This window comes from Hylobates moloch, unplaced genomic scaffold (assembly GCF_009828535.3).
Source record: "Hylobates moloch isolate HMO894 unplaced genomic scaffold, HMol_V3 SCAFFOLD_16, whole genome shotgun sequence".
Lineage (NCBI taxonomy): Eukaryota > Metazoa > Chordata > Mammalia > Primates > Hylobatidae > Hylobates > Hylobates moloch.
Genome location: NW_026652291.1, coordinates 46,218,625 through 46,242,819, shown reverse-complemented (window position 1 = coordinate 46,242,819; position 24,195 = coordinate 46,218,625). Strand labels below are relative to the sequence as shown.

The 24,195-nt window shown below is 40.5% G+C and overlaps 1 protein-coding gene across 3 annotated transcripts in view; it reads left to right on the top strand.

Annotated features, from left to right (window-relative positions):
- Positions 1-24,195, top strand: part of DAAM1 (dishevelled associated activator of morphogenesis 1) — a 183,998-nt gene that overhangs the window by 54,049 nt on the left and 105,754 nt on the right. For all 3 annotated transcript variants that reach the window (XM_032179537.2, XM_032179535.2, XM_058429851.1), the window contains exon 2: positions 21,006-21,225. In XM_032179537.2, the coding sequence (XP_032035428.1) occupies positions 21,043-21,225 (183 nt within the window). In that variant the 5' untranslated portion in view covers positions 21,006-21,042. The remainder of the gene's footprint in view (positions 1-21,005; positions 21,226-24,195) is intronic.

Below are 24,195 nucleotides of genomic sequence, written 5' to 3'. Positions count from 1 at the left end.
TCAAGTCACTCCATCCCCTGGACAGTGACTGATCTCTTATAGAAGAGCTTACTATGGCCAGACATTATTATTTATACTTTACAGATATTTATTTAATCTGAACAAAAACGCTGTGTGCTGGGTACTATTATTATTATTTTTTGGGACAGAGTGTTGCTCTATCGCCCAGGCTGGAGTGCAGTGGCGCAATCTTGGCTCACTGCAAGCTCCGCCTCCCGGGTTCACGCCATTCTCCTGCCTCAGCCTCCCGAGTAGCTGGGACTACAGGCGCCCGCCACCACGCCTGGCTAAGTTTTTGCATTTTTAGTAGAGACGGGGTTTCATCGTGTTAGCCAGGATGGTCTCGATCTCCTGACCTCGTGATCTGCCCGCCTCAGCCTCCCAAAGTGCTGGGATTACAGGTGTGAGCCACTGCGCCCAGCCGCTGGGTACTATTATTATTTTCATTTTACAGATGAGAAAATTGGGCAGCCAGAATATAGAGCCTAGAAATACATGTAGAAGTACTCAGTAAATATTTGATGAAAGAACGAATCCTTGAAGTTCAAAGCACTTTCATATTCATTATATAATGTGATGACAATAAGGGATGGTATTTCTGAGGAAACCGCAGCTCAGAGAGTTTAAGGAGACTCACCAAAGTTAGGGGGATAGTTAGTGGTAGGGCTGGGAACTACTTTGATCCTGGGCTGTGACCTCGTTAGTGCCATTGGTGGATTCCTATAAAAGCACATCCAAAAGGTGAGTGGCTAGGGAAATTCAGAGTCCAGGCAGTATCTGGTTTTGTATTTACCCACAGATCAGCCATTCCAGCTTTCTTCACTGCTTTGTGTAGGTCCAGATTTCTGTTTGGTCTCAATTTCTTTCTGCCTGAAGAACTTTCTTTAAAGAGTGTTGGACTTTGTTCTGGTGCACAGATCCTTTTAGACTGCCTTTAAGCTTTTTCTAGAGCAGCCTGAGTCTAGGACCCTTTTGAATACTCTTCCTGATGTTTATGTATTACAAGGTTCTTCTACTCAGGCTGGTGGAAATGCCAGTCATTTCCAGCCCTGAGTGAGCCCCACATCCATGTGCAGATCAGTACTCAGCCTGTAATTTGAGGTGTGACTCCTTTACAGATACCAAGAGCTATGGCTGCCTCTGATTCTCTGAACTTTTATCTCTGATCTCTCAATTCAACAAGACCCTTGAACTTGGTTTGGATTTCCTCTTTCTGCACACCAGCCTGGAGTAAGGGCAATCCTAGGGCTTGCCTTACTGGATGTTTCCTTTCTCTCAGCAATCACTGGTCTGTAGTACGTTTGTCCAGTGACTGAATACAGCTGTTTCATATATTTTGCCTGTTTATTAATTATTTGTAGTGGGAGAGCAATTCCTATAGTAGTTAGTCCTTCATGGAATGGAAGTGGAAGTCTGGCATCTTGTTTGAAGTTCCAAACATTAGCATCCCAGGGATACCTGTATGTCCCTGTTTCTCAAGAGCTCAGATATCACCCTCTGCTTCCTTTTACTTCTTTCTATTTGATGCTCCGTATTTAAGGGAACATGGAAGTTACTGGTAGACTAAATTGCTATTTGATATGATTTGGCTGTGTCCCCACTCAAATGTCATCTTGAATTGTAGCTCCCATAGTTCCCATGTGTTGGGGGAGGGTCCCAGTGGGAGATAATTGAACCATGGGGGGCGATTTCCCCTTTCACTTGGCTCTCTAGTTCTCTCTTGCCCGCCACCATGTAAGACATGCCTTTCATCTTCTGCCATGATTGTGAGGCCTCCCCAGCTATGTGGCACTGTGAGTACACTAAACCTCTTTTTTTTTTTTTTAATAAATTGCCCAGTCTTGGTTATGTCTTTATCAGCAGCCAGAAAACAGACTAGTACACTATTTGAAGCAGGCAGAATATTCGCTCTTGCTTGTTGAAGATGAGATGGAAAAACAGACCACCCCCTCTACAATATACACTCACTCCCACGCTGTTTCTTTTCTCACATAGCACCTGGAATACTGAGATGGCTTGAGAAGCCAGGGGTGTATGTGGATGTGAACTGATTATAAGCTCTGTGAGGGCAAAGCACACATCTCTTTTGTTCATCCTTATATCCCAAGAATGAACAGGGGAGTGGACACCACTGGCTTCTTGAATGAATGAATGGAAATATACAAATTAGTACACACATGCAGACTTGTGAATCTGGGAGTGTGTGTTGGGCACAGGGAGAGATTCTTAACTGCCTGTCAATTGTACCTTTGAGGAAAAACCAGTTTGACAGCTGTGTGAATGTGTGCGTGTGGTGTGTGTGTGTATTTAGGTTGGTGAAGTATCTGGCATCACTGTCCTGGTTGCTTTTCCAGTATGAGCAAGTACAGTTGTTAACAGCATGTTTTTCCACAAAGGGACTGCCTTTTATGTGACACTACCCAGTGAGGTGGGGCAGTGTTTTTAAGAGGAGTATCCGTAAAAGGCTAGCAGCCAGGTTAGCAAGAACATTTGTCACAGCTCTGCTTGCTGGTGATGAGTAGGAGGAGACCCAGTGAAGACCGACTGTCCTGGTTGGTGATTTTTGTGGAATGGAAAGTGGCACCTGTAAGATAACTGATGATCTCAGGGAAGAGAAAAAGAAGGGGGGGCCAGGGGAAAGGTGATGTATGTAGAAATCATGAAATGAATGTATAGGAGTTAAGCATTTTTTCTTCTGTGTCTTCACGTAGATCAAATGCATCCTTGAAATGCAAAGACTAATTTTCCTCTCTTTGTTATTCTGGGGTCTCTTTTATTGTCATACCACCTCTTATTTTGGCATTAACTTTCATGTCCTTTGCCTTTATCGTTTGTGATCAACTGCTGTGTTTCCATTTGGTGCCCTTTTGTAATTTATACTTTCATTACTGTATTGCTTGCTTGTTTAAGTTTGGGTCAGAAGCCATGAATGTGACAGGATACAATGTATTGCTATTTCAGTAGCTTTAGAATCTGTCTTTAGGAAGCAGGACCTTGAGATTACCAAGTGAATTTATTCCTGTGGAGTCAAACTTTCTAATAAATATCCAACAAAATATTACCTAATTAGACATTTTTAGTCTTTTATATAATATTCCTGGGGCCACCACCCAGCAAGTAGATGTTCTAAAGATAAGGATAGTAATATCTACTTCTGTAGCAAGAAAATACGATGAATTTAAGAAAATTCTAAATTATACCATTTAGGTGAAAGTGAGCAGCTAGCATTCTGTCACTAAGCAATGAATTGGGGTGACATTAATGTACAGAATTGTCTCTAGTGAATGGTCTGGTAGCTTTTCCCCCATCACCCCACTGTAAATTGATGACAAATTTAAAAGAAGAAAGTCATTGCTCATATTAGTGTTGTACAGTTGAACAGATTGTTTTCATTTTGAGGACTAACAATTGTAGAGTTGAGTGTAGTAAAGTAGAAAATTGCAGAAATGAAAGCATTCTATAAACCATTCTTTAATTACTTTCAGAGCATAGCTATTCATTAACAGTGGCCTGTGTTTCTAGAAAGACAAAATGAGATGCTGAAGAACTCATTGCTTATCTCTGATTAATTGAGATAATTAATGGACTTAAAGTGCATTGAAAGTACCTAGCTTGTTAAAGAGGGTTGATAAAGTTATTTAAATTATTTTTCAAATTTACCATTTAAGCCATTTTTATGTGTACAGTTCAAAGCATATTCACATTGTTGTGAAACATACCTTGAGAATTTTTCATCTTGCAAAACTGAAACTCCATACCTACTAAACAAAAACTCCCCATTTCCTGCTCCGCCATCCCCTGGTAACCACCACTCTACTTTGTTTCTGTGTATTTGACTACTTTAGATATCTCATATAAATGGAATCATACGGTATTTGTCTTTTTGTGTCTGGCTTATTTCACTCAGCATAATGTCTTCAACGTTTACCCATGTAGCATGTGACAAGATTTCCTTCCTTTTTAAGGCTGAATAATATCCCGTTGTATGTATATACCACATTTTATTTATTTATCTATTGATGACATTTGGGTTCCTTCCACCTCTGCTATTGTGAATAATGCTGTGATAAACATGGGCATGCAAATATCTCTTCAAAACCCTGCTTTTAATTCTTTTGGATATATTCCCAGAAGTATGATTGCTGGACCGTGCAGAATTATATTATTAATTTTTTGAGAAACCACCATACTGTTTTCCATAATGGTTGTTCCACTTCATAATCCCACCAACTGTACAGGGTTCCAGTTTCTCCACATCCTTGCCAATGCTTGTTATTTTCTGGTTTTTTGTTTTGATAGTAGTCATCTTAATGGATGTGAGATGATATATTATTGTGGTTTTGACTTGCATTGCTCTAATGATTAGTAATGCTGAGTGTCTTTTTATATGCATGTTGGTCATTTGTATGTCATCTTTGGAGAAATGTCTATTCAAGTCCTTTGCTCATTTTTTAATGGAGTTATTTGGTTTTTTGTTGTTGGATTGTAGGGGTTCTGGATATTAATTCCTTAGCAGAAATAATTTTCAAATCCAATGTCATAAAATGTTTATTTATATTTTCTTCCATAAGTTTTATAGTTTGGGGTCTTATGTTTAAGTCTTTAATCTATTTTAAGTTAATTTTTATGTATGATGTAAGATAAGGGTCCAGCCTCATTCTTTTGCATGCGGATATTCAGGTTTCCCAGCACCATTTGTTGAAGAGACCCCTTTCTCCATTAAATGGTCTAGTCTCCCTTGTCAAAGATCATTTAATCATATATTTGAGAGTTTATTTCTGGGCTCTCTGTTCTATTCCATTGGTCTCTATGTCTGTCTTTATGCTAGTACCATGCTGTTTTTATTACTGTACTTTTGTACTGTTTTGAAATCATAAAGTACAAGACCTCCAGCTTTGTTCTTCTTTTTCAAGATTGTTTTGGCTATTCAAAATCCTTGAGATTCCATATGGCTTCCAGGATGGATTTTTCTGTTTCTGCCAAAGATGTCGTTGGGATTTTGATAGGGATTGCTTTCAATCTGTAGATTGCTTTAGATAGTGTTGTCATCGTAACAATATTGTCTTCCAGTCTATGAACATGGGATGTTATTTGTGTCTTCTTTAATTACTTTCAGAAATGTTTTTTTAGTTTTCAGTGTACAAGCTTTTCACCTTCTTGGTCGAAAGAAGTTAATTTAATTTTTAAAAAGACTAGTTTTACAAACAAATAATAGCTAAACCACTCTAAACTTTCAGAGACAGGTTGATAATTAAAGAGAAAAAATGTAATCCAAGCTCATGTTAAAAAAAACAAGAAATTACAATGAAAGTAATTCCCATTTCCTTCTCTAGAAGGAGCCACTCTTAATGGGTTTTGGTATCTTATTTTATCACGTGCTAAATAATTTCTTTACATGTTTAAACAAGTATATCCATTTTACATTTATCATATACAATGTTATGCAACTTGGACGGTTATTTAATATTGTTACTCCTTTAACATACCAGAAAAGATTTTTTAATTGAGTGTACCCTAAATCATTTAAGCAGTACTGTATTGAAAGCTTCCCGTATTTAGCCACTGATGACTTTTGCCTGTTTAACAATATTCCTCAGAATCTGAAGTCTAAATATTAACTTCTGTCCAAATACTCCGGCTTGGTAAGTGAGTAGGAGTAATAATTTAAAATAGAACTTTCCATGTTATTTCACTTAGAAAAAATTTTGCAAGAGAGGCAGTCTCTTTAGTGTTTAGTTGTCTTGAATTATCCAATAAAGCAATTAGTGTTCACACCTAATTATTTAGAAAATGACAGAGTTGGGTGGAGAGGACATGTTGGGTAGTATCAGCTTCCTTCACATTTCCCTCTTGATGACTGTGGAATGATGTTTTGTTTTGTTTTGTTTGACTCAGGCTTAAGTAAAGAGAGTAATAATCCACTTACAGTAATTAAAATTCAGTAAAGATCTTTCTTTGCTTATTGTTTGTCTCCTGCAGCTTCAGAAGTGTTTGTTTAGCTATGTGAATAACTTCCCAAGGATATTTAGCACATGGAGAGGAATCCCCAGTGAGAAAACACACTCTTTCTTGCCGCCCCTGGTAATTTCTATTTGGGTTGATGATTAGCTTTGTTTAATGAAAAGAGATTATATATGTGACCAGTTTACACACTCAACACATGTGCTTTTGTGTTTTTGGCTGCTAGTCTTATAATTTCCTCTACCCCTTCTCCATCCTCAAGGTCTGTGCATTATTTTTATTTTGTATAGGGCAGGCAGGTTTAAAGTGCAGATTAAAAGGAAATTCCTTTGTTTTCCTGAGAGTACATCCCTCATGTTTTTGTTTTGTTTTGTTTGTTTTGTTTTGTTTTGAGATGGAGTCTTGCTCTGTTGCCCAGGCTGGAGTGCAGTGGTGCGATCTCGGCTCACTGCAACTTCCGCCTGCCTCCTGGGTTCACGCCATTCTCCTGCCTCAGCCTCCCGAGTAGCTGGGACTATAGGCGCCCGCCATCACGCCCGGCTAATTTTTTGTATTTTCAGTAGAGACGGGGTTTCACCGTGTTAGCCAGGATGGTCTCGATCTCCTGACCTCGTGATCTGCCTGCCTCAGCCTCCGAAAGTGCTGGGATTATAGGCGTGAGCCACCGCGCCTGGCCCATCCCTCAGTTTTGTACTTCTTTAAGGTTCTACTTTTGTGTGGCTTCCTCTTACCTGGAAATGACGACATTAGCCAGTTCTTCTAGGTCATTCCGGAAGTCACTTGTAATTCAATTGCCAAAGGAGCCTATTAACACAGCAGAACAAATTCCTGGCATCCTAGGTATTTTCCCAAAGCTTGATAGGCATGTTCCATTGGCATCCTTGTCCTGGGAGCCCTGTGTACTTGTGTTCTAGAAGTTTGTAACAATTTCAGAAAAATCCATTGTTCTTTTCCAGTGGATATTTGCTTCCAAAATAATGGCAATTTTATTTCACTGGGACTGATACCATGAAACTGCTAATCATTTTGCTGTTCTCAAAATCATTGATTTCTTTTCCAGCTGTCTGTAATGAATATTAAGTGGCCATATTTGAGGGAATTAGGTTGCAACTAAGTAAACTTGGGAAGTGTATTCAGGAAGTAATTAGAGATCTTATAGGACTATTGTCAGCTTTCAGCACTCAATTTCATAATATTTCTTGACAAAAATCATAACTTCATTCTCATTCTCAAGACCATCTCTTTCCCCTTGTAAGTTCAGTCACCATTTTTCATTTTATTCTATAAACAGTGTGACGACTTTTTTATTCATTGATAAGGAGGACCCCAAACATTTTACCCTTTAAAGATAGAACTTCAGGAGCATGTACTTGAGAAAATTACTGGAAACCAGCTTTAAAATTGCTGCAGCCACACATTCAGTGTCTAAGTAGGATGAAATGTGGCTTATGTGCACTTTTTTTACAATACCTGGAAGTAGAGGAGAGTTTTGGAAATTATATTGAATTCAGTCTTATAAAAATATAAACTTTAAATATATTTGATTGCATCTTTAAAATGTACCAAGTAGTAAGTTTCATTCATTTATGAACATACTAAAATCTCTTGTTCTTGGGTATATTTGTGATACCCCTATGATTTCTGATCCACAATAGAACTATAATTGAAACAAAGTCCAATAAAAGGAAAAAATTAGTAGAACTCCCCATGTTCTCTTCTAACTGGCCCTGAGACCGTTTGAAGAACTTCTGACATAACGGCTTCAGTGAACTAGAGAGTCTCTTAAAATTACATCTTGGAACATACAGAATTTAAAACAACAAATCATTGTTTAAAACTTTGTCCCATTGTTATCCCTGTAGCTGGTCCCTGCAACCTTGGGGAACATTCTTCCTCTCTCTGTTTCATCAAGTTTGCATCTAACATTACACTGAAGTTTTTAAATTTGTTGGCTAACATAGAAAAACTTTTAAATGGACCATTTTTGTGGATGCACAAATGAGTAAAATACTGACAGTGAAACTGTCTGCATTTATGGGCATGGGTTTCAAGTATGCACAAAAAGCAAGCTGTAATTTTAAATGAAAGAGTCAATATAACAACTAAGGAGTTATTGAGGTGTATACTTAGAGTTTTAATGGGGTTATTGAGAAGGCTTGCAAACATCCTTTTTTCAGTAGGATACTGTCACCTGCATCATGCACTCAGGAGAGTTCATTAGCCACTTGAAAATCCATATAGATTCCACAGAGACAAACTTAGGTACATATGGAAATAATAGTTAACATTTATTGAGCATCTTGTGTGTGCTAAGCACTTGGTTAAATACCTTAGCCGTCTTTCAGTTAATACTTGAAACAATTCTGGAAGTATATGCATCCCATATAGAGGTATGTACATGCATATTGCTACAAATACAGTTTTTAAACATAATGGTGCTACATATCTATTGTTATAAACCTTTCTTTCTTCCTCTCTGTCTTTTATTCCGAATATGTTCATTTTTTTCATGTCAGTCCCGTGGACCTAGTACTTTCTTTGTAACCCTGGGCATAGGGTTCTTTAGCACTATTTCTCAAACTTGGCTGCACATTGGAATCACCTGTGGGGCTTGGAAAAATACCCATGCCTGGGCCCCAACATCAGAGATTCCGATTTTATTGGTGTGTGGTACAGCATTGTTATTGAAGTATGAGACAACATTTATTAAAACATTTCCCCTATTAAAAGACACATGATTCTCTATTACAAGTTAGGAAACCTGTTTTCTATTTCACGGTCATAATGAACACCTTTGTTGATACATCTTGGTGCCTGTGTATGAATGTATCTATAGGTCAAATTCTTAGATATGCAATCTAGAAAGTGTAAGATGTGGATCAAAGGGCCCGTGCATTAAAATAATAACAGACACTGTCAGATTGCCATCCACTGAGGTGGTACAATTGACTTTCCCATCCACAGGTTACGAGATTGCCCATTGTGGGGCTGAGGTTCATCCCTCAGTCATCTTTCACTCTGCCATGTTTTTTTTTTTTTTTCCTTTAAGTTTGTTGTATTTTTAGAGGGTTGTATATCTAAATGCATATGAAAGTTCTCAACATGAAGGGAGGTTGGGCAAGTTCTGTGTCAAGGCGTTATTTCTCTAAGTCTTTTTAATGTCGTGTCTTTGGAATGAAGTTTTATAGCTGACATACCAGCTTAATGCCTTTACTTTAATCATCAGAGAAGATGTGTAGCAATACCTCCTAGAGCCACACAGCACCTGAAACAGGACAGCGTTAGAGGCGACTGTCCTCTCTACTGCTTTATTTCTATACTTCATCTTGCATACAGTTGAAGCGTTCATCATCTTTCCATGTGCCTCTTTTGAACATCCATTATGTAAAATTTGTAAGTAGAATTTTTACGAAGGGCAGGGTGCCGCTTTTGAAGGGAGTTCCAGTTTTTATAATGTGATTCCGTCATTGTTTCTGGGTGGCTTCTCCTTGCCGCATCATCAGCAGGACGCATTAAGAAAAGCCGGAGCCGAGGTGTGGTGTAGTGCTGGCCATGACGCAAAGCTCAGCGTGCTGCCCCAAATGAGCCCCTCTGAGCAGCAGGCATTGTGGAGAGACTCAAGCTCTAATAAACAGCTTGCCACACTGTAGTTTTTTTTTTTTTTTTTTTGAGACGGAGTCTCGCTCTGTCGCCCAGGCTGGAGTGCAGTGGCGCAATCTCGGCTCACTGCAAGCTCCGCCTCCCGGGTTCACGCCATTCTCCTGCCTCAGCCTCTCCGAGTAGCTGGGACTACAGGCGCCCGCCACCACGCCCGGCTAATTTTTTGTATTTTTTAGTAGAGACGGGGTTTCACCGTGGTCTCGATCTCCTGACCTCGTGATCCACCCGCCTCGGCCTCTCAAAGTGCTGGGATTACAAGCGTGAGCCACCGCGCCCGGCCTCACACTGTAGTTTTAAACTCAGGACTCACCATATACTTAGCTCTCTCTAAACATTTTTTTACATTTGTAATGGCAAATTGTGGCAGTGTCCATATGTGTTCAGAATGATCTTTCTGAGGAAAAAGTGTGAAAGCCAGCGGCCCTAGGTGCTTATATCTTGAGGGTTTGCAGTAGATTTTCTATCTTGGTAATCAGTTCACCATCACTTCTTGGCCAGAGAAGATACCTTCAGACTTAGAAAGTAGAACGATAAGTAGATGTGATCAGTGACTGAGGATATCAAGGGGAATCATATCAGTATTGCAAATGTCAGTGTCCTTGCAGTAACTAAATTTGGTATGCAAATGTGGGAGTTTTTGTACAGTTGTTTGGATTGGAATATTAAACCTGCTGAATTCTTCAAAATATACAGGAAAGCTTTTTTTAAAAAAATGCCTTTTCCCATCCTGCTCCAGAAACCCTCAGAGAATTTCCCACAATTTGCAGGTAAGCTGACCAACCCGCAGAGCCCTTGATTTAGTGATGACAACTGCGCTATAGAGATTAAACCAGTCTCATGCCAGGAATTTACTCTGCTGATACACACAGGAATGTCAGAGAAAGGAATCTGGTTAACATATTTCCACCAAACAGTAGTTAACAAATAAATCCTCACCCCCAACTTTTTAATGTAGTCCCCACTTCCCTTTATAGTGTCCACTCAAAAGCCATCAAACATTTCTTGAGTACTTTGGGGTGCTAGATGGTGTGAGGAGACAGAGCATCTCATTTAGCCTTTAGACTATGCCTGTGAACAGTTTCTCCCTGGGCTAAGAAGGAATCTTCCCCTTGGCATGAAACACGAATTGGCATGTTTCTTTTAATTAGTGGGTAACAGCTACATGATCCATCCATTTTCTTTTTTTGCATAGGCTGCTTGGAAGCTCACACCAAAGTGTTGTGCTCTAGCTTTCCTAGTCTTAGATTTTTTTCATGTACAGCCCCCTGGGTTTCTCCCACCTTGACTTTCTGTGTTTCATTCTGTGTTGAAATTTTGGTCTCATTGTGTTTTCATTGCAAACCATCTTAATTCACTTTCTTACAGCAGAGGGGAGGCAAAAATATGTACAACTTTATTTTTACAGATGATAAAACTGAGTTTCAGAGGATGTAAGTGTCTTTCCTAAAGTCATTCCAAGAAAGAAGTGGTGGAGCTGTTATTTGAACTTGTGTTGCAATTCTGCGGCTATGTGATATTGTGTCTATCAGTTTTTCCCTAACTGGAAAGCACAGGCATCTGCGTGAGAAAGATGGAGGTTTCTTAATTGTTACCAGAGAGTGAGGCTAATTTTAACCAAGAATCTTTGTTCTTTGTGATGTTTCATTTTCTCCTGTTGAAATTGTATTAATCTTGGCATAAAAGTAGGAGAACATAAAAAGAGGAAGGTAATTAGTGAGTTTTAAAATTTGCTTTCAGTATAAACATGAACATATAAAGACCTCTGTGCAAAATTTTATTTCTTTATTTTCAGTTCAGCAAACTGTCATTTACCAAGTATGCCAAGAGCCATTTTTCTCCACAGAAGCCTGTGTAGAAATAAAAATTATACCTCCTTGGCAATAAAATGCCTCCATGATAAAATACAGTTATGATATTTGAGAAGGAACAATATTGAACAGCATCTGGCTTGGGGCTGTGAGAACTGGGAGCAGTACTCACTTCCCCAGGGGACCCTGTCTAGGCCTCACCAGGGAGAGGGACTTAGTGTGACCGTGAGCCCTCAGCCCAGAGTACCTCCAGTATCTTCTTTAATCCATAGTAAACTTTGCTTCAAGATATGGTAAACATAATTGTTGAAATTAAGTATATATCTATTCAACTTCGCATCTCTCAAAATTCGCCTGCATTATTTCAATTGTGAGGAAGTTAAAAATGCTAATAAATATAAATATAAAATTTGCTAATATAATACAAAACTTGGCCTCTTAGATGAGAGAGAGCACTTTGATGTGACAAAGCTGGCTGTGGAGTTGTAATGTTTTATGTTTTTGTAGCCTCCACAATTTAAATTTGTCTTTGTACAGTATCTGAGTGGATCCCTTAGAGGCAGATTGGAACCCAGAGGGAGAAAATTATTTGCATTTCTTTTGACTTCAGCTTACATTTGTTTATTGACTTAACTCACAGACTAGCAACAGGTCAGCAGGGGGAGGGCACAGCTCTCTGTGAGCTGTGATGTCTTCGGGTGCTCCAAGGACACTTTGGGTTTGGCTCCTCTCCCACATGATCTAGACGAGATGTCTTGGCTTCCAGACTCTGGTTTCTGTCACGTGAACAGCACAAACTTCCTAACTTGAGAACCTTGTTATATTGGCTTTAGGGATTTATACCCTAAACCCATGGTTATGGTATTATGTGACACAGAACAGTTGTTGCCAGCTTTTTAGGATCAAAACTTGGAGGGCCTCTTCTTTGCTTCTTACATGCGGGGTTGGGCATAGTGTTACTGGCAGGGCTTGGAGAAAGACTGTTAATTACGTGCTGGTTGACGCCTGGTTTGGCCTGAGGGTGTGCACAGACTTCACCTGGGTGCCCTTCTCCCTTATCTAGGGAGAAAGTGGGGAGGGAAGTGGGTAGTTCTGGCTTCCACTCTGTGTCCCCTGCCTATGCTGAGGCAGAGAAAGCAGACAGAAGTAGAAAGTGTTTTCAGGGTGCTAATGGCTTTTTTGGACATTTGCATATTGATTTCCCTGTGCATAGATGCTCTCATTGTTTTCCTCTTGCCTCAGAAAAGTTACTGGGTCGAGAGGACCGACTGCTGGGTGAAGTAGGAGCTACTCCTAGAAGTGCCCTATTAGAACATCTTTTTGGGACCAAGTGTATGGGCAGGGCTGTCCCTTCACTGGATGCACTGACTGAGAAACGCCCTTTCCGTTTCCTGATGGAGAGGATGTTGAATCCTGCGGGGAACACACAATTCCCTTTCAGATGTTTCTCCTATAAGCTTTAGACTATATCCCGTGATTTTTTTTTTTTTTTAAGCTCCAGATAGTATTTGGCATCTGGTGTATTTGGGAAATGAAACCAGACATGAGGAATGTGAGAGAGGAGAGGGATGGCCAAGGAGAGAAGCAAAGCAGTTTTTTTCCTTTCACATTTTTCTTGATAAGACAATTTGGGTTAACATTATTGTGTTGTTGCAATGCAAATTACACATCAGGGCCCTCTGGAAAATTGCAAAATGTGAGGTAAACTGCAGTTCTGAAAACATGGGTGTGGCAACTAAAGTGGAGGGTCCCCCAACCTTTTCTCTTTAAAGTTGCTCTTATTGCATAACTCTGTTTTCTTGTCCTTCTTTTTATGGTTGTGACATGAATTCTATTGTTTCAGAAATTCCAGAGACCATTTATAGTACCAGAACAATGACTATATTTTAGTGTTGAGATTATAATTCTTAGGAAAATTCAATGTCAAATGCTGTCTATCTTGATTCATATAATAGAAGTGGGAAAGAACAATTATGGTCCCCACTGCACTTTGCAAGTGGATGTAAAAACTCTTGCAACTTCTAAACAAGTTGGTGGCTCTCAGGAACTCATTGTCCCTCCCTCCCTTCCTCCAGCATATCTTGACTGCCATTTCCCCTAAACCCCTCCAGCTAGAGGAAGACCTTGGCAATTGGATTCCTCAGTCTGGACAGTCATCTTATAAATGTGTGGCAGAAGTCCTGACGAACCAATTAAAACGGTCTGCGTATCAGCGAAAATCTGATTTGTTTATGACAACCTTAACATTTCACTCATGTATTAAATACTGATTGTGCCTTGCTTTGTGGAAAACAAACTTTACATATCACATATATTGTGACTTGGCATTATCAAAAGGAAAGTGTTAGGGAGGGTTTTCTTGTGGACTGTAGGTTGTTCTCCCATGTTTTATCATCATAATTATCATCATCCACATTCCCTAAAATTTGGCCTCAGTTTTTGACTGTTGCTACATTGAGAGTCTTGCTTGTTTTGTTGAAGAGCAGTACAAATGACTCTGACTTCTAGCTAGGCCACAGATGGATTGAATTTCTTACTCTTTGCTAAGGAAAATGCACCTGCTCCAGAATCTTAAGAAGCTTTTTTAATTGTTTCCTTGTGCACAGCATAGCAATAGTCATCTGTAATGTTATAGATGGATTGCAGTTTGGATGTCCCATAAGTGACTTCTTCCTCTGCAACAGTGCCAGAAGCTGAGATTAGAAGATGTGCTCTGGTTCAGGGCCCAGCTGTCATGGTGGAATTAGTCCTCTTCCTCAGGCTGATCTGATTAAAAAGAGACCGATGTGGAAACCTAGGTCCCTAGTTTCAGAAGCTATGCATTCCTTCTTCGTCGGACAGGAAAAGGACCAACTCCCCTCCCTGCTGTATGTCTGCACTAGACTATGATCTCCCCAAATGGCATTTTGAGTTTTCTTCGTCTGTGTCTCCAGTACCTAACACTCTGTGGGTGTATTGAGGAAGTTCAGATCATGATGGCTGAGTAAGTGAATATTTTGTTGGGCAAAATGTTGACTGAATATAAGATATTGGGGAAATGTCTAAAAGATTTTATCAGCGAGTCTCTTCTCAATGGCACTTACTTGGGAATGAGTTGAAAAACCACCCACCAGCTAGTTTGGCCAGAAACTCCTCGCTCTTGGGAAGCTGGAAAGCTGCAAATTTCCCAAGGATGGAATTCATTTATGAGGCTTCTGTCAGCATCAGAAAGCTTGACAAGTGCCTAAGGAGAACTTGATGATCTGATTGGCTTCAAATGTCTTGGTGGGTTTGAAAACAGATCTGCAGACAACTATGGGAAGAACACCCAGTCATGTATCTCTGACATTCAGAGGTGAGACCATCTGTTCACTTAGGCATTTATACTTTTGCATTCAACAAACATTTGTTGAGAATATACTACGTGCCAGGGATTGACTAAAACTTCATCCCTGCCTTCAGGATCTCGTAGTCTAGTGGGGGAAATGGACATTAAAAAAAAAAAAAAAAAAGGGCACTCAAGTATGTATATCATGCTAGAGGTGTAGAAAGAAATGTGTAACTGTCCTCGGAAACTGAGGGCCTACAAAGCAGCAGTATTTGAGCAGAAACTTGAATGGTGAGTGGAAGAGAGCCAGATAAGGAAGACACTGCAGGCTGAGGACACTGTAGACATGTGGGCTGAAAAGTGCGACCATTGCCGAGGTCTGATGAGTGCACGCACGTGCCTGCGTATGAGGCATGTTTAGGGTATTGGGAGATGTGGGCTGGAAAATAAAGTTGGCAAGGGTCAGGGCAGAGACCTCCTTCCAGCACGTAATTCCTCTGGCAGGGCCATCTTCAGCCTCTTCCTTCCTAGCCCCCTGCGACTCAGCATCTACCATGGCTCATTAGGCTTCAGCCACATTGGTCTTCCCTAGTGACTCAAACATGCCGGCTCCCCACCCGCCCTGGTCTTCAAACACACCTCCCTTAACCTGGAATCCTCTTCCCCAACACTTTGCAGGGCTGGTCCCATTTTATCCATCAGGTCTCAGCTTAAATGCCTGTGGTCAGGAGAGGCGGTCCCTGATCATACTATCTGAAGGAGCTGCCCTCCCACCACTACCACCATTGCCCTTCACTTTCTTCCTTGCATCCCCTGTAACATGAGCCAACTTCAGGAATAATGTTTTAGTTTTCTTGATTTTTTTCCTGCCTTCCCCAAAGCACACAGGCATCTTTTCTCATTTTCATCCCTCTTCCCTTAGTGCCCAGCACAGTGTTTGGAATATTTGGCTCATAATTTTTACTTGATAAACATTTGACTTAATGATGAAATGGATGGATATGATGGGCTAGGGCAGCTGTTGTTACTTTCATGATGTATGGGCTTCTCTGCATAAACATCTCTACTTTTACCAGCAAATCAAGTGTGTATGGGCATGGGCAGCATTCAGGGTATTGGGAGATGGGGGCTGGAAAATCAAGTTGTTAAGGGCCAGTGCAGAGACCTCTCCAGTGTGTGGCCCCTCAAACTTCTGTCTTCCTGATGGCCCACCTCCTTCCATCTTAAGTCTCACCTATGAAATAGAGATGATGAAATGAAGTGATGGGTCTCCTCTTAAGTCTTACCTGTGAAATGGGGATGATGAAATGAAATGATGGGTGCGAATATGCGTATTAAATAATATATACTGGGCAGTTGTTGGGATCACTAGTCAGTGAAGTGCTAGGGAAGTTAAGGTGGGCAGGTGCTTCTGAGGGGTCCTGCAGAATGATTCCTTTTGTTTCCTGTTTTGGTCTGTATCTAAAAGACTAGGCTCTGAATAGCGGAGCTCCACATATGGGGAAAAAATGGATGCCTGTTGGAAATCTCCAACACATGCCATCATCTAGAGTTTAGGGATGGGTTTAATAAAGGACCTTGTATTTGGGGATCCGTGGAGGAGCCAGCATAAAAACTTGGCCTTTGGGTTTCACTGAGGCTTTCACATACAAATTACCTGTCAAAGGCAATATTTTGGTACGTATTGAAAGGATTTCAATTAGGTTCTTAAATATAGTAGACTCTGTGTCTTATTACCCATCTTCGAAACTAGCCAAGAACTTCATATTCTTTTGTTTATAGAACTGTTGGGATTTTCTTTTTAAGACCTGAAAAATGCTTTGGACTGATTTTTAGATCTTAACATTACCCCCGACTTCTCGCCCCTCCTCAGTACAGCCAGAATGTAATATAACTTGGGTTTACGTGAAACTTGTAACATGCAAAAGGAAAACTATTGCTATGTTTATTTATTCCGTAAATACTTTGATTGTACCTCTATGTGCAAAACACTAAATGACATGTGCCATGTCACTTTTCCTCCCGATTCTTCAATGAGGGAATAAAGACCTAGACCTCGATTTACAGTTAACTGTTGGCTGTACATGATGGAGGTCACAAAATGCTAAGAGAGCCCAGACCATATCTAGTTAGGCAGATTAGCAAGACTGCCTGAAAGAGAAAGCTGGAAATGAGCTTTGAAGGCTGAATGTGGGCCGTAGGACTCTCCATGAGCTGGTCCTTGCCTATTTTAGCCTACTTTATTTTCTTGCCCTCATTTCCCGGTAGCCTGAACACTGCCTTCCTGCCCTGTCTTCCTGGGGAACACATCCCCATCTCCCACAGTCATACAGACCTTGTTGGTAGTCCCAGAATGATCTCTCTTCAGTTTACCACGGATAAGATTTGGGACGCTGGCCTGGCTTCTGAGTGCGATGTGGTCCCTGCCCTGAGGACACATACTGGAGACAAATATTAACAGTTATATTTTAATAAGATAAGTAATGACTCCCATGTCCTAATGTACATCAGCGCTGCTGCTGCCTACCTGTGTTGGGTACAAGAATTGAGATTAGGCCGGGCGTGGTGGCTCACACCTGTAATCCCAGCACTTTGGGAGGCCAAGGCAGGCAGATCACGAGGTCAGGAGATCGAGACCATCCTGGCTAACATGGTGAAACCCCATCTCTACTAAAAATACAAAAACTTAGCTGGACGTGGTGGCGGGCATCTGTAGTCCCAGCTACTGGGGAGGCTGAGGCAGGAGAATGGCGTGAACCCGCGAGGCGGAGCTTGCAGTGAGCCGAGATCGCGCCTTTGCACTCTAGCCTGGGCGACAGAGTGAGACTCCGTCTCAAAAAAAAAACAACAACAAAAATTGAAATTAAGCATTTAAACTTTTATAGCAATTTGACATTGCTGAGATCTTTCAGTTTATAACAGATTGGATGAAAACAACTAGTCCTTTACCACAGATAGTTTGAAAAGCTGGTTTGTAGGTTAACCTAACCTGGATATTTTTGATAGGAACATTTTTGCATACTCATACTCATTTCCCTCTCCAATATAAGCAGATAATCATATCAATGGGTTTTTAAAATCTCACTTTATTAATTGTGAAAATAGTATGTCTTCAATATGCCAACTTAGGAAGTGCAGAAGAGTCTTTTTGTTTGTTAAAACAAACAAGGTAATCTCTACATTTGTCACAGAACTAACTGCTGCCTGCATTTTGTTATATTTATTTTGTCCTTTTATCCTGCTCATATATATAAATTTTTTTTCACAAAAATGGGACACTGTATTGTTTATTCTTTATGTGTTTGCATGTCATTAAATATTATTTTACAAAGGGCTGCTTGGTAGTCTGTTATCTAGTTGTACCATAATTTATTTACCTTTTATGTATAGTCCTTCATTACAAGCACTTATTCTGTGCCCTTATTTGCTCTTGCAGATAATGCTTTGGAAATTTCTGTGAAAACATTTTTGATAATATCTCTGAATATTTCCTAAGCATACATTTTCAGAAGTAGAAATACTAGGTCAAAATGTGTGACCATTTTAAGACTTTGATAAATTGCCCTTCAGAAATGTAGAACTGAATTTCAGCTATCAGTAGCAGTGAGTGTACTCTCAGGATTGGTACTTTCAGGGTGGGAGGATGTTGCTAGACAAAGGCAAGAGCGAGAAGGAGTGAGTAGTCTACTTGGGTGGAAGGTGAGAGGAGTGCAAGATGTTTATGGGGCATGGAAAATGGCCTGTTGAGTAAAGTGTAGGATATTTTTGAGGAAGTAGAAAAGACAGAAAAGTTGAGCTGAAATCCACTGAAAGCCATTTAGAATGGTATTGGGGAACCATTGGCAGATTTTTCAGCAGGGAGATGAGAGCCAGGGCTCTGCTCTGAGAGGATGGTGGTATATACAGCACAGTCTATACTATACCACTCATTCCCTGTACCCTTCATGCCCCTTCCTACCTCATGCCTTTGCTTGTACTGTTCCCTCTGCCTAAAGACCCTGTTTTCCATATTCTGTCAAAACTCCACTCATCCATCAGGGACCACCCCCAGACTCTTAGGTAATTCCTGCTCAGTTTACATGGCACTTACCGGCATATTACCTTTATTATAACTATCTGGTGAACTACTGTCTCTCACTAGATTATGAGCTTCTGGTGAGTGACCTGTTCATTTCCATATGCTTAGGCGACTACTGTCATTCCTGGTGCATAGTGGGTATTAATGCACATTTGCCAAAGGAATCCCAATTATGACATATGTCTCAGTATGACCTTGCACAAGTACACCCTAGGCCGGGAGACATATGCTTCAACAGAACAGGATGTTGGATGTTTGGCTTAGTCTTTATTTAGGAGCCAGTTGGAGCATCATTGTGGACTCCGTGATTGACACCCTGCTTTTAACCTTTCCCTCCCTTCCCGTCACAGAACCTCCCAGTTCCTGACTGTAGAGACCACTTGGCCTTCAAGTCAGCTGAGGACTAGACTATGGAAGTCTCCGGAAATTATAGTTGTTTATGAGGGCTTTTACTTATTTATGTAGTATTGTTAATTACAAAATCAAGAAATTGGCTACAGATTTTGGAGTTGGATTATCTGATTTGGAAGATGCCATAAGTCGATGGATTGGGGTTTACTTTTAAAACTTAAGAACAAAAAAAAAGTTCAAAGAAGGCATCTATTTTCTCACTGTCCACATTTGTTAAATGTTGACAAACTTGACCCTAGTCTTTCTTCTATGTGTATACTTTTATATTTAAGTGTATAAATAATGCATTCACAGCATTGTTCTACCACCTTCCCTGACCAAGATATGTTTCTCCTCCCCTGCCCTTCCATCTCTTGAAGGACCAATTCTCATCCCACCTTCTTTTTTCTTTTAACCTCATCTCTTTTTAAACATTGAAGACTTATAACAGTTATACATCTAAATGTGTCCAGTATTCTTAAAAAAGCATGAAAAGAACATTCTTTTTCTTGCCTTTTTCTAATCTTATTCCACTCTCAGACGAGAGGAATTAGGGATTTGCTGTCTATCCTTCTGGACCATTTGGTGGAAATAAATTTACATGTATGGCTTTTTGTATGACGTTTTTAAAAAGACACAATGGCATCATGCTATACCTATTGTTCTTCTTTGACTTGGTTTTTTCAATAGACAGTATCAACTGGAAATCTTTCCAAGGCAATATATACAGTTGTAACACATACCCTCTATCATCATTAAAAACATATTTTTGTGGTGAAAATGTGGATTCAAAAGGGTGAAAATGAATACTTCTCCAACCCTCTGTTTTTATTTTGAGGATTACTGCTATTAATAGTTTCTTTCATATATTTATAAATACATACATTCTTCAAATCATGTACTCCTGTAGCATTTTCAACATTTTCCCATATCTACATATGCAAATGCCTTGGTTCTTTTAAATGAGTGCATAATATTCTATTAGATGAGAGAGAGAGAGAGAGAGAGTGTGTGTGTGTGTGTGTGTATGTGTGTGTGTGTGTGTGTGTGTGTGTGTGTGTAATTTAACCATTTCCTTTCCTTACTGGCGAATTCATTTTCTCTTTTCAGTTTGAAAATCTCTGGCCCATCTAGCTCAAGTCCTGGCTTTATTGTAAATTTAAATTAGTTAATACAGTGAACATTTATGGAGTGCCTTCTCTCTTCCTGGGATTGTGCAGGGCACTAGGCCCACAAAATACTTGATGCACAGCCGCTTCCCCTCACTTCAGTTACCACAGTCTAACAGGAAGACACACTCATAAAGAGCTTAGAATGTGATCATGCTAAAGTGGATATATATGTCATAGCATATATGTCATTCTGTTTAGGGAAGAGACTTTTAAATCAGTCTGGAATCAGACTTTAAAAGATAAGGAAGAGATCTCCTAGGGGGCAAGGAAGAGAAGGTCACTCTTCCAAGAAGAGTAACAAGAACAAACTAGGTCGGCAGGAAAGGGAATGTGATGTACAAAGAACAGACAGTAGCTCAGTGTAATTAGAGTGTATGTTGTCGGGAGAGTGGCTGGAGTTGTCCTGTTTGCTCAGCAGTTATTGCAGGAAACAGTCAACAAATGAATAGAAGGGTGTGTGTTCTCTTTCCAAGTGGACTCCAAACCCACTCGGTGTTGTTCTCTCTGTGTCCTGCAGGGCGCACACAATGCCTTCAGCACACGGAGCTGTTTCTTGAGTTGGTCTGGCCTTTTAAAAATCATTTTGTCTGTTCCTGTACTCTTAACCATGTCATATCCTCTTTTTGCAGAGTTTAGTCACGTCAAGAAATAGAACAGAATTCAGCTATGGCCCCAAGAAAGAGAGGTGGACGAGGTATTTCATTCATCTTTTGCTGTTTCCGAAATAATGATCACCCAGAAATCACGTATCGGCTGCGAAACGATAGCAACTTTGCCCTTCAGACCATGGAGCCAGCATTGCCCATGCCCCCTGTGGAGGAGCTGGATGTCATGTTCAGTGAACTGGTGGTGAGTCCCAGTTTTCTATCCTGGCATTGGTGGGGAGCCAGGGAAGGAGAAGAGGAGAGGATGTGAATGAGTTGGTTTGGTTTGACATGGACTCTTCCTTTTCAGTGAAATGGCCCCCATTCACCTTTATATCTGCACCCTCACTGTCAGCACTAAACCTGTGGAGAAGGAAGAGTTAGAAGAGGGTAGTATTACTACATCCAAGTGCTTTGCTGGTGCTTTAAGTGGGTGGAGGGATTTAGACCTTCAGTTCTTCAAATATGTGACAGTACTGCATCTTAAGTTGCCCTTCCTAATTTGTCTCCATCCCAATCCTTAGTCTATACATTATGCTAAATAATTCCTTCATTTACTTCACACCTATCGGGATTCCCTAATGCTCCCCTACCCCCACACCGAATGTACAGTATTAATGTATTTTTTAAAAATTAGTCATACTTCCCATCGTGTCATTGATCCTTTGGTGAAAGACATTATTACTTCAGTACAGCATCATTATTTAGCCTAATGATAGGATTAGAATAATAACTTCTGTGGGAATCTTTTTATAGATACTATCATATTTTAGAATCAAGTATACTGAAATGAAGGATGCATCTAGTGCAGGACCCATTCATCAAGAGATGTAAGTACATTCTTCAGCTTAGCTTTTCAAGCATCAAGTGGTGTTTCTATTCTGTATTTCAGAAGATATTATGGCATAGTTTAAAGGGGTGTTAGCATAGGAATTAGGAAGACTTTTGTTCAAATCACTGCTTTGACTTTATCTTCATAATTGTAAAAAATCATGTTATTTTTCTGTTCCTGTTTTCTGAAGGAAAAAAACATCTTCTTCTAGGTTTGATATAATGTTTCAGTGAGAACAGTACACAGTGGGAGTGGCCTACTGCCTGGCCTTTAAACATGCTTAATAAATGTTACATGAATACTGTATCCTGCCTTGATCACCACTGGCATTTTGTAATGGAATTAGTTCTAATTTTTTTTTTCTTCAACTTTTATTTTAAGTTCTTGGGTACATATGCAGGATGTGCAGGTTTGTTACATAAGTGAACGTGTGCCATGGTGGTTTGCTGCACAGATCATCCATCCCATCACCTAGGTATTAAGCCCGGCATCCATTAGCTGTTCTTCCTGATACTGTCCCCACTCCACCATCCCCCTGCCTCCTGCCACATGCCCCAGTGTCTGTTTCTCCCCGCCATGTGTCCATGTGTTCTCATCATTCGGCTCCCACTTATTGGTGAGAACACGTGGTGTTTGGTTTTCTGTTCGTGCATTAGTTTGCTGAGGATAACGGCTTCCAGCTCCATCCATGTTCCTGTAAAGGACATGATCTCATTTGTAATGGAGTTAGTTCTAAACGGACCATTTATATTGTTCAGCAGACACTAGAGAATACTATTCATTTTGCATGATTCTTTGGTCAAGGACATACTGTAGGCTGCGTTAGTGTTCTCCTTGGGTAATATCTGAACTGACCATGTCACTCCAACTCTTATAGACCAGAATTCATTTATAAAGCAGAAAGATAAGCCAATATGAGAGAGGTTATGAAGCTGATGTTTGATTTCTGGTCTCCTGCGTGGAGCGATGGGCCTATTACCAACCAGAGTTGGTCGGGAAAATGGAAAGATGACTCCTACCAGTGTACTTACACTTTATGATCTTGAATATTTTCAGTGTTTAAGGAATCTCTTCCTTCTCTAATCTCCACTGCATGAAGAACTCTGTTGCAGGTGTTAACAAGGAAGTTTGAAATAGAAATCCAGAACCTGCCCCCCAAAGATCTGACAGTAGTAGAAGGAGATCCATTATGAAGAAGGTATAATGGCACCAAAAGAATAATCACAAATTACCTGTGTGTGTAATATGTGTTGTGCAGTGTGGGTCAAGGAGATGAGGAAGGTGGTTAGGGAAGACTTTATGGAGGAAGTGAGCTGTCAGCAGGAATTGAAGGTGAGAAGAAAAGTTGGGGGGATCCATGTTAATGACTGTCTCAGTCATCTTAAACTAGGTTATGCTGTGATAGCAAAACCCCAGTGGTTACAACAGCGGAGGCTTATTGCTTGCTGTGCTGTGTGTCTACTGTGGGTCTGCTGTAGTTCTGTTCCTTCCTGTCTTCTGTCCAATACCCAGGCAGGGTGGAGGAGGAAAGGCAAACCCGGCAAACCACTCATAGGCTCTAAGCTTATGCTTGGAAATAACAGGTGTCACTTGTGCCCACATTTCATTGGCCAGTGCAGATCACATGGCCACACCTGAGTTTGCATGTAAGAGGCATCATTCTTCTGTAGAGACTGGTACCACAAGTCATGTGGCCAAGCCTGAGGTCATAGGGCAGGCAGATGACACATAGTCCTCTTCTAGGGAGGGGCAGTGAATCATCTCCCAAGACAGCAATCAAGAAGGGCAATAATGATGCATTGACAGGCAGGGTTTCCCACTTAAAATGTTTTAAAACTGAAAGTCTCTGGTTCAAGTTGGTGTTTGGATGAAAAAAGGAAAAAAAAAGTCAACCAAAGGACATAGGTGTTGCTGATAGCTAATGACTGCCCTCAGTGGTGGTAGAGCTGGTAGGCAGAGCGGGCACCCTCAAAGCATTCCACATCTACAGTCCTTTCAGTCATATTCTGTCAGTCTCCCAAAATGAGAACGAGGAGCCCGTGTGGTGGCAGCTTCATGGACATCTTGAAGACAGCTCATTGTTCTGTATCCATAAGGGAGAAAATTCTACTCTCTCTGCCTTATTGATGTCTCTATTCTGTGTGAAAATTGCCTACAGCTGCTAGTTGTGAGAAAGCCAATGCCAAACCAGAACTTTAAGCTGAAACCATTGGAAAACAAATTATCTTGAGGTTTGTATCTGTCCTGGTAAGTGAAGGATGAATTTTTGTCTACTCTTGACTTCAAGGACTAAGACCACAAATCTATCCAATTGTCAGGGGTGGCCTGGCCAAGAGAGGTAGG